A 12,730-nucleotide genomic window follows, 5' to 3' on the forward strand; every position below is an offset into this window, starting at 1 on the left:
AATCTCGGCAGAAAAACCAGCCTTTGATCCAAGGCTGCTGGCTGCATGTACGTCCGCATCAAACCCCAAAAGTGCTGTTCGGTGCATTCCACCGGAATTCAAAAACAAGAGTTCTAGTTGTAGAATTTGAGATGTGCAAGCCAGTACACCCCCCCCCCCCACAATAATGACAACATGCTCTAGGAATCAGAAATGCACTTTCGAAACTCCTGGGACATACAGGCCTGAACTACAGATGGGTGACAAGTTGAAGGAAAAACCTGAATAAATCAGTGGAGAAACATAACGAATGCAGATACGTACAGGTATACTGTAGGATACAGTTAAGCAATTAACATCCTATCATGCTCTCTGGCATGTATAAAATTGCTGAACAGGCCCAGCAGACCAGAAATTTGGATCAAGATGGCAAGAGGAAAAGATCTAAGTGACTTTGATCAAGGGTTCATTATTGTGGCATGGATGGCAGTTTCCAACCCTGTTTACTGATGTCTTTCCCATAGATCTAAATGCAGATGTCACTTTAATCACTGTTCCTACTGAAACAGTAGCCAGTTGAGCTGTCTTTGTGACTGAAGCTCCTGCCACCCGTGCCCCAATACTGAACCCTCGTTCAAAGTCACTTAGATCTTTTCCTCTTGCCTTCTTGATCCAAAATCAAGGTTAACTGAGCCTGCTCAGCATTTTTATACATGTCACAGAGCATGATAGGATGTTAATTGCTTAATTGTATCATGCAGTACACCTGCATCTGTATTCGTTATGTTTCTCCACTCATTTAATCAGGTTTTTCCTATAATTTGTCACCCGTCTGTATATTATATGGTTTTGTTTTTCCAATGTTATTTTACACAGCGCTGTGCGCTGTTTGACATTACAGGGTTTGTCAGTGGTATTTTTTTGTCTAAGTTCAGTGTTTGCCGAAGTACTCTGTTTTCTGAGTGCTTTATGACAGAGTATATGTTTGCCAGAGTGCTTTGATTATCAGAGTATTTGTTTGTGGTGATTGTCTGAGTATTTGTTTGCCAGAATATTGTGATTATCACAGAATTTCTTTATCATTATACTGTGGTTATCTGGGTATTTGTTTCCCACAAATTTGCGATTATCTGAGTATTTCTTTGTTATTGTACAGTGGCTCTCTGCGTATTTTTTTGAAGAATATTATGATTATCTGTGTATTTGTTACTGTACCGTGGTTGTCTGGCTATTTGTTTCCTAAAATATTGTGATAATCTGAGTATGTGTTATTGTACCTTGGTTATCCGGGTATTAGTTTCCCAAAAATATTGTGATTATCTGAGTATTTCTTTGTTATTGTACTGCGGTTACCTGGGTGTTTGTTTCCCGAAATATTGTGATTATGTGGGTATTTGTCTGCCGTGGTGCTGTGAAATGGCTCGTGTTGCTGCTTCAGTCACGGGGCTGCGGCTGGCAGGGATGTATCTACGGCAGTGCCCCTGGGCCGGAGTGAGCGCTGAGAGCGCTGCGTTGGCTGCTGCTAGCGGCGGCGCCGCTCACAATACAGATGGAACGTTCCGCCGAGCAGTTCCGCTCTGGATGACATCATCAACATCCAAGGAAGAAGAAGAAGAAGAAGAAGAAGTTTTTTTTCCATACTCATACATTGATGTGCTGGTTTCGTCTTATTATTAATATTAAATATTAAAGTTGGAACATCAATACTGTTTTAAACAGCACAGAAATGAATATTGGATTTCGTTTCAGCTGTGTGTTGGTGACGGCTCCAGTTGTTTGTCTTTGCGCTGTGCTTATCAGAGTTATAGGAGGTTTAAATGTAGGCCTGTTGGGACCAGAAATTGAGGCAGTTTTTATTAATTTGTCAAGGAGGAGAAGTTATATATTCTATTACAGAAGTTCTTCTCTAGCTGTAGACATATTCCTGAGATATTAATTTGTTATTTTTAATATTTAATATAGGAGGAAGTGCACCTCCGTCTGCACCTGTGCTGTCTCACCGTCAGAAAATGAGTTTCTGACCACGAGTTATCCTATGTCAGTTTAATCTCTCACCCTCGCTCTACCTCGCTCTATCCCTCTTTCTGTCTCTCTATCTGTCTCTCTCCCTTTCTCCCTCTCACTTCTTCCCACTCTCCCTCTCTCTCTTTCACCCTTTGTCCCTCTGTCTGTCTCCTTCTCTCTTTTTTCCTCCTCTTCTCTCTCTCCCTCCTGCCCCATCCCTCCCTCCCTCTTTCTATCTCTCTCCCTCTCTCTATCCTTTTGTCTCTCTCTATCTCTCTCTCCCTCTCCCTCTCTCTCTCCCTCTCTCCCCTGTTTGCTCCCCTGTGTAAAGGCAGGTCTGACCCACTTGCTTTGGAGTTTGTTTGTGTGGCGGGGCGGCATCGCTCACGGAAACCGCCGCTCCCATTCGCTCTTAAAGCCGCCGCCGCCGCGGGGTGATTACCGCTGCCCAGGAACGCTCCGCTCCGCGCGCGCCTTCCGTTTAAAAGCGGGAGAAGCGCTTAACAATAAGCGGAGCGAGAGAGCGGTCATAAAAATCAGATTATGGCGAAGTGACGCCCGCAACCTTTGCGTTTGCGTGGCAGAGCACATTCCGCTTAAGGAATGAGGCGCGTGGCGGACGGCATTAATCACGGCGCCCGGTTGAGCGGGCCGGCGGGTCGTCACGGCGGCTGCTATCCCCGTCGAACGGGAGCCATTAACGCCGCTCCGTCCATTAGCGCCTAGCGCGCGTCGCTGCGATTGCCCTCTCTCTCTCTCTCGCGCGGAGACGCGTAGGCACGGCGCTAATCGCAGCGGATCGCCGTGCGGCCGGCGCGCACGCCACCGCTTCCGGGGGCCATTAGGACGCGGGCCGCGCCTGAAAATCATTCAATTCGCCGTTTATTATTTCCACTGGGCCCCGGGGTACGGGCCGGGCTTCCCACTGCCCTGTCCTCCTGAGACCCGCCAAATTCGTTTGCGTCCCCTGCAGGCCGGGGCCCCAAGAGGGATTCCGGGCCCCATCAAAATATCTCACATCGGGCCCCACCACCCAAGTAAACCCGATGTACTGATATTTTTTTTGATGGTCACTTTCAGTCAAGGCCCTTAGAAGCATCCTAACACCTCCCAAAACCTTATGGTGCCCATGAGTCTCAGGTCTTCAGCCTCAAGAATCAAATCTTTGACTACACTGAAACCTACACTTCAAGGGGCATTCAATAAAAATAATAATAATAATATTTTTAAAAATATTTTCACTGCAAGGTTTTTTTTTGACAAAAATTGTATTGTGTCAAAAAAAATGTTGTTGTCTTTTATTTTTTGTCCTGCTGGGTCTCAGGTTATGGTGGCGTCTGCCCAGAATGAGAGGACACCAGTCTCTGTCGGGCTCAGTAGTCCCACAGTGCCCCCTCTGGTGTTCCAGGGGAATGGCAGTTCTTGTCTTGTGTAGAAAACTCAAATATTGTCCAATCATGCTCCTCTTGAATCTTGTTTATATAACATGACACTTTTTTGCCGTAATTGGTATCGTGCTGTAACACACTTGCTGTCAGTGCAGTGCTGTAGAAAATGTCTGCAGATTTCAGGCACCGAACTAGAATTCGGCAGATACGTTGCACTTCAGTCTCAAACACAGTAATATGCATTTTAAGTATGCTGTCTAAAATCAGTCTGCCGCACATCTCTACGGCTCTGATGTAACTGGATGGCGTGTGTAAGCATCTGAGTCATAGAAATTTAATGACTGAACTTTCCCTGGGAGAAGCCTATTGGCCCAAACACACAGTAAAGATTTCCATTGTTGATTCAACTCTTACAGTCTACAATTTGACTCCAATAGGGACCATAACTACTCTGTTAGAGTTGACTTAACACTGAACATTTCACTCTACATTGCCTTTCCCCTGCAGCCGGTACATTTCACAGGGGAAGCTCATGAGCTGAAGCTGAGTCTGGGTCCTGAGTTTTTCGGTCAGTCTGTGCGCGTCCGGGACAGGTGAAGGCTCGTCCCGCTGTTTTCAGAAACCCCCCGCCCCCCATTGTGACCCTTCTCCCGTCCCACCCCACAGGTCCCTGGCTGTTTCGGAACACCAGCATCGACACGGGCGAGCTGGAGGTGGGTCGCCGCCTGACTCAGGACGTCCCGCCGGGCGTGTTCTGGAGGACCCTGCTGCACCTCAGCCAGCCGCAGTTCCTCAAGTTCAACATCTCTCTGGGCAAGGACGCGCTTTTCGGGGTCTACATCCGCAAGGGCCTGCCCCCCTCCCACGCACAGGTACCCGCCCGTCACCAACCCCTCATTTGGGTTTATCAGACTTTTTGTAGCCGTTACCCCACTGGAGAGAGCCCACTAGGTTTTTTAACATGTTTCTTTCTGGTTCTCTCTTTTTCTCTGCCTCTCTTATTGCCTGTGGGGGTTGTCTAGGGTTTGTTTTGGGGTTTTTTTTGGTGTTTCATCTGATCTTTTTTTTTTTTTTGAAGTACTGTAATTTCTGTGTTTGAACAATGTCCCAATAATAGAGGTTTTAAAAATCTCTCTCTCTCTCTCTCTCTCTCTCTCTCACTCCCTCCCTCCTTCTATCTCTCTCTTTCTCTCACCCTCTCTCTCTCTCCCTCCCTCCCTCTGTCACATTCTCTCTCTCTCTCTTGCCCCCTCTCTCTCTCTGTCTCTCTCCCCCCCTCTCTCTCTCCCCTCTCTCTCTCTCTCCCATCCCTCTCGCTCCCTCTCTCGCCCGCAGTATGACTTCATGGAGCGGCTGGACGGGAAGGAGAAGTGGAGTGTGGTGGAGTCGCCGCGGGAACGCCGCAGCATCCAGACGGTGGTTCTGAACGAGGCGGTCTTTGTGCAGTACCTGGACCCGGGCACCTGGCACCTGGCCTTCTACAACGACGGGAAGAACAAGGAGCCGGTGTCCTTCAGCACCGTGGTGCTGGGTGAGTCCGGTCTGCTCCGCGCTGCTCCTCGTGTGGAGACCCCACACCCCCCCCACCCCCTTCCAGAGCAGAACACTTCAGTTCTCATTACAATGGTGCAGTTAGATGGACACCAGGCAGAGATCTATTATATTAGGTAAGGTACCGTAATGATTACAGGTTCGAATCCGGGGTAGGACACTGCCGTTGTACCCTTGAGCGAGGTACTTAACCTGCATTGCTTCAGTATATATCCAGCTTCTGCTAAATACCTGTAATGCAATCTACCTTTTCACACAAAGTTTGGTTAAAGGGCACATTTTGGGGTCGTGTTACCTGTAGAACAGGTAGAACTTGGGGGCACGTGAGGGAAGGGCCAGGGTTACCATAGATTGGATTTCTAAAGAAGAGGACGGGGGTGGGGTGGGCGTTATGAACATAACACTGGGCTATTTGTTTGTTAATGGATGGTCTGTGGAACGAGCGAAACCTGAACGGTCATTTTAGCAGTTCAGAAATCCCACCTGGTTTTGTATTTTTTGCTCCCAAAAAGAAGTGTCCTGGAAAAAGAGAACGTCTGTTCAGCCGGCTAATGGCTAAACCCATACTACACCAGGTGATGAAAGGTTCCTCTGATCTTCATCGAGCTTCACATATCATGTTGGTCGCATTAACATTATTCAGCAGTTGTATTAATGATTGTATATATATATTTATTTTATTTAATGCCGTAATTCGTTTAATTTCTCTCGTCTTACCGCATCTTGGAGGGGTTTCCTCGAAGCAGCTGTCGCGCACGGCTGTAGCCGTCTGGCGGACGGCGCGGCGAACCCAGCGGTTCGGCTGCGTCTCTCGCCGAACGGCTTTTCACACGAGAGACGGGGCGAAGCGCGACACTCCCGCTCTCTCTGCCCCCTCGTAGCCTCCGCCCGCGACCTCGGGAACCGCCGGGTTCAGGAAGAGAGACAAAGTCAAAACGCAAACATCGCTCTTCAGCCGTCGCAGATCTCTCCTACCGGCTACACAGCTGTGAGCGCCTGGCCGCTCTGCATTGTATTTCCCAGCCAAACTATACCTAATTTTGTGGCTTTGTAAACAGGTGTCTAAAACCTTCTTTGGTTCCTTCGATGCAGAGTAGCTTGTTTGGGGGTTGCTCATTCGGTCAGAATGAATTTGTGCAGAACAATGTGGTCTGTAGGAATCCGTGTTGACAGCAGAACCAGAACCTGAAATGATCATGCTACTTTGTCTGAGGGGGTAGCTGGTTATCTTCCACACCTCGTAAATGTGACACTCCCTGGTGAAACATGGGGGAAGGATGCAGGCCGTGGTGCCAGAGAGGGGTGTCATGCAGAGGCGTTTGGGGGAGATTGAGGGGGGGTCCTATAGTATTGTACAGGCAGAGAGTTTTTTTGTACAGGTGAGAGTCTTGGAACATTTGACAAAACCCGGCATCAATGCGAATTGCTCAAACACATTTAAAAGTGGAAAATACCAACAGCCCACTGTGGAGTAACCCATGAATACACCTATAATAACATGCGTTCTGTTGCCCAGGTTTCTTCCCCTGCCTGTGGTACGTGTTGCTCCAGCCAGGTCAACCTAGTGGAAAATATGAGGTGATAATTTGATCTATCAGTGCAGTATTTCCCCTTAACCTCTGTGCCAACTAACTGCACAATGTCCTGTTTTATTGCTGTAATGCCTCTTATCTAATTAGGGGAGTCGCTTCTTTGTAATGTAATGGTAAGTGGGGAGTCCACAAGCCATGTTTACTCAGACGAACACGCTCCGTTGGCAATGCTGATCTCACGTCCACGCTTTGGAACCAGGTGTTAAAGGCCAAGTTTTTCCTGGCTTTTTTTCCCCTCTCAGTTTTTCCCGCATTTGTACACATTGCAAGATTATTTGCTGACTCTTTCCGTTTAAAAAAAGACTTGTCAAATGAAAACCAAATAAAAAGGAAACAAAACTGTTTTGGATTGCGGCCACTGTGTTGTCCTTAGCCCGTAATGTTATTCGGTACTCTCCATGCATTTTTAGTGTTTGCCGGTGAGATTAATCAAATGTTTCTGCAGGTAGGATGAGGGCAGTTAGTTTTATGCCAAAGAAATGGGCGCACGTCGTCCCATAAATTACCGATATACGGTAGGCCCACTTAATCCGATATGTTTCACGGAAACGCACGCGTTTAACGCAGTAAATCACGGAAACGCTTGCACTCAATCTCGCGTGTGTGCGCGGAGCGATGAACAGGGAAGGGGACTAATGAGCAATTAAGCTTTCCGCAGCCGGGGAAATGCACTGCGCCCGGCAACCGTCGCCCCGGCAGCGCTTTTGAAAAGCAGCCCTCCAGCCGTCATGCCGGCCGGCAGTTGAGGCGTAGCGGACGAGGTGAGCGTCAGCGGTTAAAGGGAACGCAGGAGCAGTCGCTGAGCGGCCCTGCCGCCGTCGGACAGCCAATTTGGGAAAGCGCTGACGGGCCCGACTGCCGGCGCCGACAGGCGGTTCAATAGGGGCTCGCTCGCGGGTCGATTGCTTTAGTCTGAAATGACGACTTTAACTAATCTGCCCGGTACCTGTGTGTTTTTTTTTTTTTTTATTGCCCTCGTAGATTCCGCACAAGAATGCCCCCGGAATTGCCATGGCAACGGAGAATGCACATCTGGCATCTGTCACTGCTTCCCAGGGTTCCATGGGTTGGACTGCTCCAAAGGTACGGCTGCTTCCATGACAGGAAAAACGAGAGGAAACGGAGAGAGGAAGCATTTTATGTGGCATCCATACCTTCCGTTCTGCTGTGTGTGTGTGTGTGCGTGTGTGTGTGTGTGTGTGTGTGTGTGTGTGTGTGTGTGTGTTTGTGTGCGTGTGTGCATGTGTGTGTGTGTGTGTGTGCGTGTGTGTGTGCGTGTGTGTGTGTGTGTGTGTGTGTGTGTGTGTGTGTGTTTGTCAAAAAAAATTTCGATAATAACTGTGTGATAACAGTTATTTCAATTATACCTAATTATTGAAAGAAAGTCAGTTTGTTGATGTTCCTTTGCTATTTGAGAATGTGCTTTGGCTGCATACGCATGTTCTTACGTCAAACCAATAAAGCACATTTCAGTGGAAAACTGTAGTAACTTGAGAAAGGCAGAGACCATTCTGTATGACATCAGCTGCTTCCTTTTCCATTATCCCTGAGAGTTCCTGTAGGGACATTTGGGGGGGGGGGGATAGAGAAAAAAACAGTTATAATAGTTAAGTTATTTCCTCCACGCGGAGAGGAAGCGCTGCGTGACGGCCTCTCACGGCGCATTTGGCGGGAAATGAAAGAGAGACTCGCCGGGCGTTCGAGGCTCCTCATTAAGGGCCAACGACCAGGTGTGTCATCGTCTCCATGGCAGCCCTCGCCGGGAGCGCCGCTAAATTGCGGTACCCCCCCCCCCGCCCCCGCGCCCCCGGCCCCCGTGGCGTCTGGGCTGCCGTCCGTTCTGCCCGCACCCGTTAGAGAGGCTGGGGGCTCCCGCCGGCGCGTGACATCATCGCCCTAAGCACGCAGCGGCGCGCTAGCAACAGCACCGGTCCGGCGCTATGGCGACGGTGAGGGAAAATGCCAAGTTTCTGCCGGAAAGATTGAGGTGTTGGAGTCGGGGGGGGGGGGGGGGACTTGGGGGGGGGGGGGGCGTTGGGAGGTTTCTTGTCGTGTTCCTCGGAGGTGTCGGGGCTAATGTGACTGGCAGAGGCCCAAGGTCGTGCTGAGGTAGTGTCACCATGATGGATGGGGCCCCGGCAGCCCGTATCTCCTGCCTTTGGCCGGGGAGCTCGGTGATTAATAGTTTTGTTAAGCCTCCCGGTTAAACTGCATTTAATTTGCTTTCTTTTCTCTTCTTTTTTTTTTTTTTTTTTCCTAGCTGACATTGCTGACATTACGGGTCATGTGTGAGCACTGTTGATGCATCCGTGCGTGTGTATACGTGTGTGTATGCATGTGCACGTGTGCGTGTGTGCGTGTATACGTGTGTGTGTTTGTGTGTGCATGTATGTGTGTGTGTGTGTGCGTGTATATGTGTGTGTGTGTGTGTTTGTGTGCGTCTGCGTGTGTGTGTGTATCTGTGTGTGCGTGTATGTGTGTGTGTGTGTGTGTGTGTGTGTATGTGTGTGTTTGTGTGCGTCTGTGCGTGTGTGTGTGTCTGTGTGTGTTTGTGTGCGCATGTGCGTGTGTGTGCGTGTCCACACGCACAGGGGCATATGAATATATTCATGACTCACCCAAGTGACAGGTGCCTGCAGTTTTACATTTCATTAGTCCCTTATTAACCCCGGAGACAGACAGTGAATGCTGAAGAGAGGGGTGCAGGCGGCCGAGGTGAGAGGGGCTCAGGCGGGGGGGCTCGCCTGCAGCCCAAACGCTGCATTTATTTTTCGGCTTGTCAGGGGCGAGCCCTGGAGCTGGGTGTGGGGGCGGCTCCTGTGTTCCCCGGGGCCTCTGCAGCTTCCCTTCCGTTTGGGCCGCAGTAGCGGCTGATCATGCTCGCTCTCTGCATTCCTTCATTTTTACTGATCCATGAAGCTGATCAGCTGGGCGGTCCTGGGGAGTTCTGCCACTGTCTGCCAAGCCCCGCCCCATTACGCAAAGCTCCACCCATGTTCTGCGCCCTCCCCATTCTTCAGGGCCCCTCCGCTATTCTGCACAGCTCCTCCCATGTGCTCTAAAGCCCTCCCCTATTCCTCTGAGCCCCTCCCATGTGCTACAGAGCCCCTCCCATGTGCTTCAGAGCGGCTCCCCTATTCCTCTGAGCCCCTCCCATGTGCTGCAGAGCCCCTCCCCCTCCTGCCTGCTGGTCTGCCGTCGCTCTTTGGTAACTGCGTTTATCTGCCGAACAGACGGTTCGATGCGGCCGCTGTCTGAGCCTCAAACTGCTGCAGAGACCCAGACATTAATTACCGCGTAGCGGAAACCACCGCCCCGCCTCAACACCGCATCTCTGCGCAAACGCTGGACTCCAAACACGCGGGGATCCCCACATTATGCATCCGTTCAACAGGAATAAACTGAAACTGTTTTACAGGTTCATCGAAACAGGCGTTGCGTGTACGCTCCTGCGAGAGCACACTTTTCACAGATCCAGGTCAGATTTGTTTCCAACGTTTAGCGGCTTGATTTTCGTTAATGTAAATAATCTCTCTCTTCTTTCCCCCCTCCCTCTCTCCCTGTTCATCTTCACTTCACCTCTAACACTGCTGTCTGTCTCTTTCCGTCATCCCTCTATCCTCCATCCTTTTTCCTTTTTCCTTTTGTCCCGATCTATTTCTATTTTTTTTCACCATCCCTTCATCCATCCTCACACTCTCTCCGTCTTCTCATCCACTGCTCTCTCTCTTGCGCTCATGTTCCTTTCTTTCCCTCCATCACGCTTCAACCGTTCCTTCTCTCTCTCTCTCTCTCTCTCTCTCCCCCACGCCCCTGCGCCCTCGTGTTCAATCCCTCCCTCTATCCCTCTGCAACCTTTCCTGTCCTCCTCCCCCCCAGCGGCCTGCCCGGTGCTGTGCAGTGGAAACGGGCAGTATGAGAAGGGCGCCTGCATCTGCTACAGCGGCTGGAAGGGTTCGGAGTGCGACGTGCCCGTGGGCCAGTGTGTGGACCCCCAGTGCAGCGGGCACGGGACCTGCTCGGGGGGCACCTGCGCCTGCTCCCGCGGGTACAAAGGGGAGCTCTGCACCGAAGGTGAGGGGCAGAGGGCGCTAACCAAAGCCCCCTTTTTAGCCAAACGGAGGCATGTTTTTGTCTCGATTAAACAGATGTTATGTGTCTCGATTTTGGTGTGAACAAAGGTTCCAGATTACAGCGTGAACCAGACGCAGTTCTGTTGTGTTAAACAGGGCTATCCGGTGCTAAATATGCAGGGCAATCAATATTAAAAAACCAGTATTTTTAGCTCAGCGGAGCTTGCGTTGCGTCACAAGATGAATGGCCGTTTCTCTTCGTGTGGAAACGTGGGTTTGCACCCTCGCTCTCTCCCGACCCAGCTGATTTGGTCCCGTGGGCCAGGGGAGCACCTGCCGCACCTGTGAAGCCCCTCTTTGGTTTCTGTTTTTGGGGCGCGTCCCGCTGCAGGCTGTGACACAGAGCCTCGCTGTTCCCTAATTTTCCCTCGGAGAGCAGCGTTCGCTGAACTCTGCCGAGCGCCCCCCCCTCGCCCCCCTCGCCCCCCTCGCCCCCCGCCCTCTGCTGGGTCAGTTCACCCAACCCCCCCCCCCCCAGGGAGCCTCTCTTTAACTCCCGCATGCAGAATAAGGCGGGAGGTCTGCCCCCGAATGGATCGGAGAGATTGCATTAAGGGCTGGGAGATCCATGCCATCGATCGGCGCTTTGAAGGATTGCCCGGCAGTTGATTCATTCGCCGGAGTTCAGAAGAGTCAAGCTGGCGCGGACGGGGGGAGAACAGGCCCCCCCGCGGGGCCGGGAGAGAACGAGAGCGATGGGAGGAAGGAGCGAGAGGAAAGAGGAGAGAAGGAAACCCAGACTAAGAGCTAGAGAAAAGGCCTAGGGTCTGCATTTGTCCTCCCCCACCGTTCCCTTTCTCTTTTTTTTGCCGTTCAAAGGTTTTTTTTTGTTTTTTCCTCCCTCCCTCTGGTGAGTCACTCACACAGCCTACCTGATGTGGCACACCCCGCAAAAAAAAATCAATGCCTGGGATTGGCTGGCTCAGCGCCATGTGCTCAGGCAATTCAGGTGACTACCGAGGAGGGGGGTTGGGGGGAGAAGGGGGGAGGGAGTGCAGGAGGCTCTGTGGGGGCTCCTCAGCCGTGTAAAAACAGCCAAGGTCTATTTGGACGAGGGAGACGTAAGAATTCAGCCAAACTGAGCCGCTGAACTCCCCCAGCATCTGCATTCCAGGGGGAAGGTGGAGCTCACAGCCAAAAGGTGCCTGTGCCCCAATGCACTTTGGGTATAAACGGGTGGGACTATGTGTAGAGAAGGGGTGGGGTTTCTGCACAAAACGGAGCTGGGGCTATGGGTAGAATTGGAGTGGGACTCTAGGGCTAGAGTAGGGGGTGGAGCTCTGGGCAGATGGGGGTGGAGCTCTTGCTCGAGAAGAGGAGGGGCTGTAGCTACACAGGGGGTGGAGCTCTGGATAGTAAAGGGGTGGAGCTATGGGTAGAGAGGAGGTGGGGCTATGGCTACAAAGGGGGTGGAACTTTGGGTAGAGAGGGGGTGGAGCTCTGAGTGTAGATGTGTGGCTATAGCTACAGAGGGGGTGGGGCTCTGGATAGAAAAGGGGTGACGCTATGGGTGGGGAGATGGTGGGGCTATGGCTACAGAGGGGGTGAAGCTCTGAATAGAAAAGGGGTGGAGCTATGGGTGGGGAGATGGTGGGGCTATGGCTACAGAGGGGGTGGAGCTCTGATAGAAAAGGGGTGGAGCTATGGGTGGGGAGATGGTGGGGCTATGGCTACAGAGAGGGTGGACCTCTGCATTGGTTGCTTTTATGGCGTGTGAAAGCTCTGAGGAAGCAGTTCTGTTGCTCTAACGTGCGCCTGTGTCTGTGCCGTGACCCAGTGGACTGCCTGGACCCCACCTGCTCCAGTAACGGGATCTGTGTGAGCGGCGAGTGCCACTGCAAGCCGGGCTGGGCGGGGCCCCTGTGCGAGCTGCCCCGGGCCCAGTGCCCCGATCAGTGCCACGGCCACGGCGTCTTCATCCCCGACACGGGCGTGTGCAGCTGCGACCCCACCTGGATGGGCCCCGACTGCTCCACGGGTCAGTGCGTCTCCACCTCCGCCCATCCCTCTCTCTTTACTCCTCCATCCTCCCTCTGCCCATCCCTCTCTCTTTACCCATCCGTCCTCCCTCTGCCCATCCCTC

At 51.6% G+C, this 12,730-nt stretch overlaps 1 protein-coding gene across 3 annotated transcripts in view; it reads left to right on the forward strand.

Moving 5' to 3' along the window:
* LOC135263639 (teneurin-2-like) overlaps positions 1 to 12,730 on the forward strand; it is a 135,364-nt gene that overhangs the window by 81,856 nt on the left and 40,778 nt on the right. For all 3 annotated transcript variants that reach the window (XM_064351914.1, XM_064351915.1, XM_064351913.1), the window contains 5 exons: positions 4,038 to 4,243; positions 4,707 to 4,902; positions 7,496 to 7,597; positions 10,394 to 10,588; positions 12,425 to 12,625. In XM_064351914.1, the coding sequence (XP_064207984.1) occupies positions 4,038 to 4,243; positions 4,707 to 4,902; positions 7,496 to 7,597; positions 10,394 to 10,588; positions 12,425 to 12,625 (900 nt within the window). The remainder of the gene's footprint in view (positions 1 to 4,037; positions 4,244 to 4,706; positions 4,903 to 7,495; positions 7,598 to 10,393; positions 10,589 to 12,424; positions 12,626 to 12,730) is intronic.

Source organism: Anguilla rostrata, chromosome 9 (assembly GCF_018555375.3).
Source record: "Anguilla rostrata isolate EN2019 chromosome 9, ASM1855537v3, whole genome shotgun sequence".
Taxonomy (NCBI): Eukaryota; Metazoa; Chordata; class Actinopteri; order Anguilliformes; family Anguillidae; genus Anguilla; species Anguilla rostrata.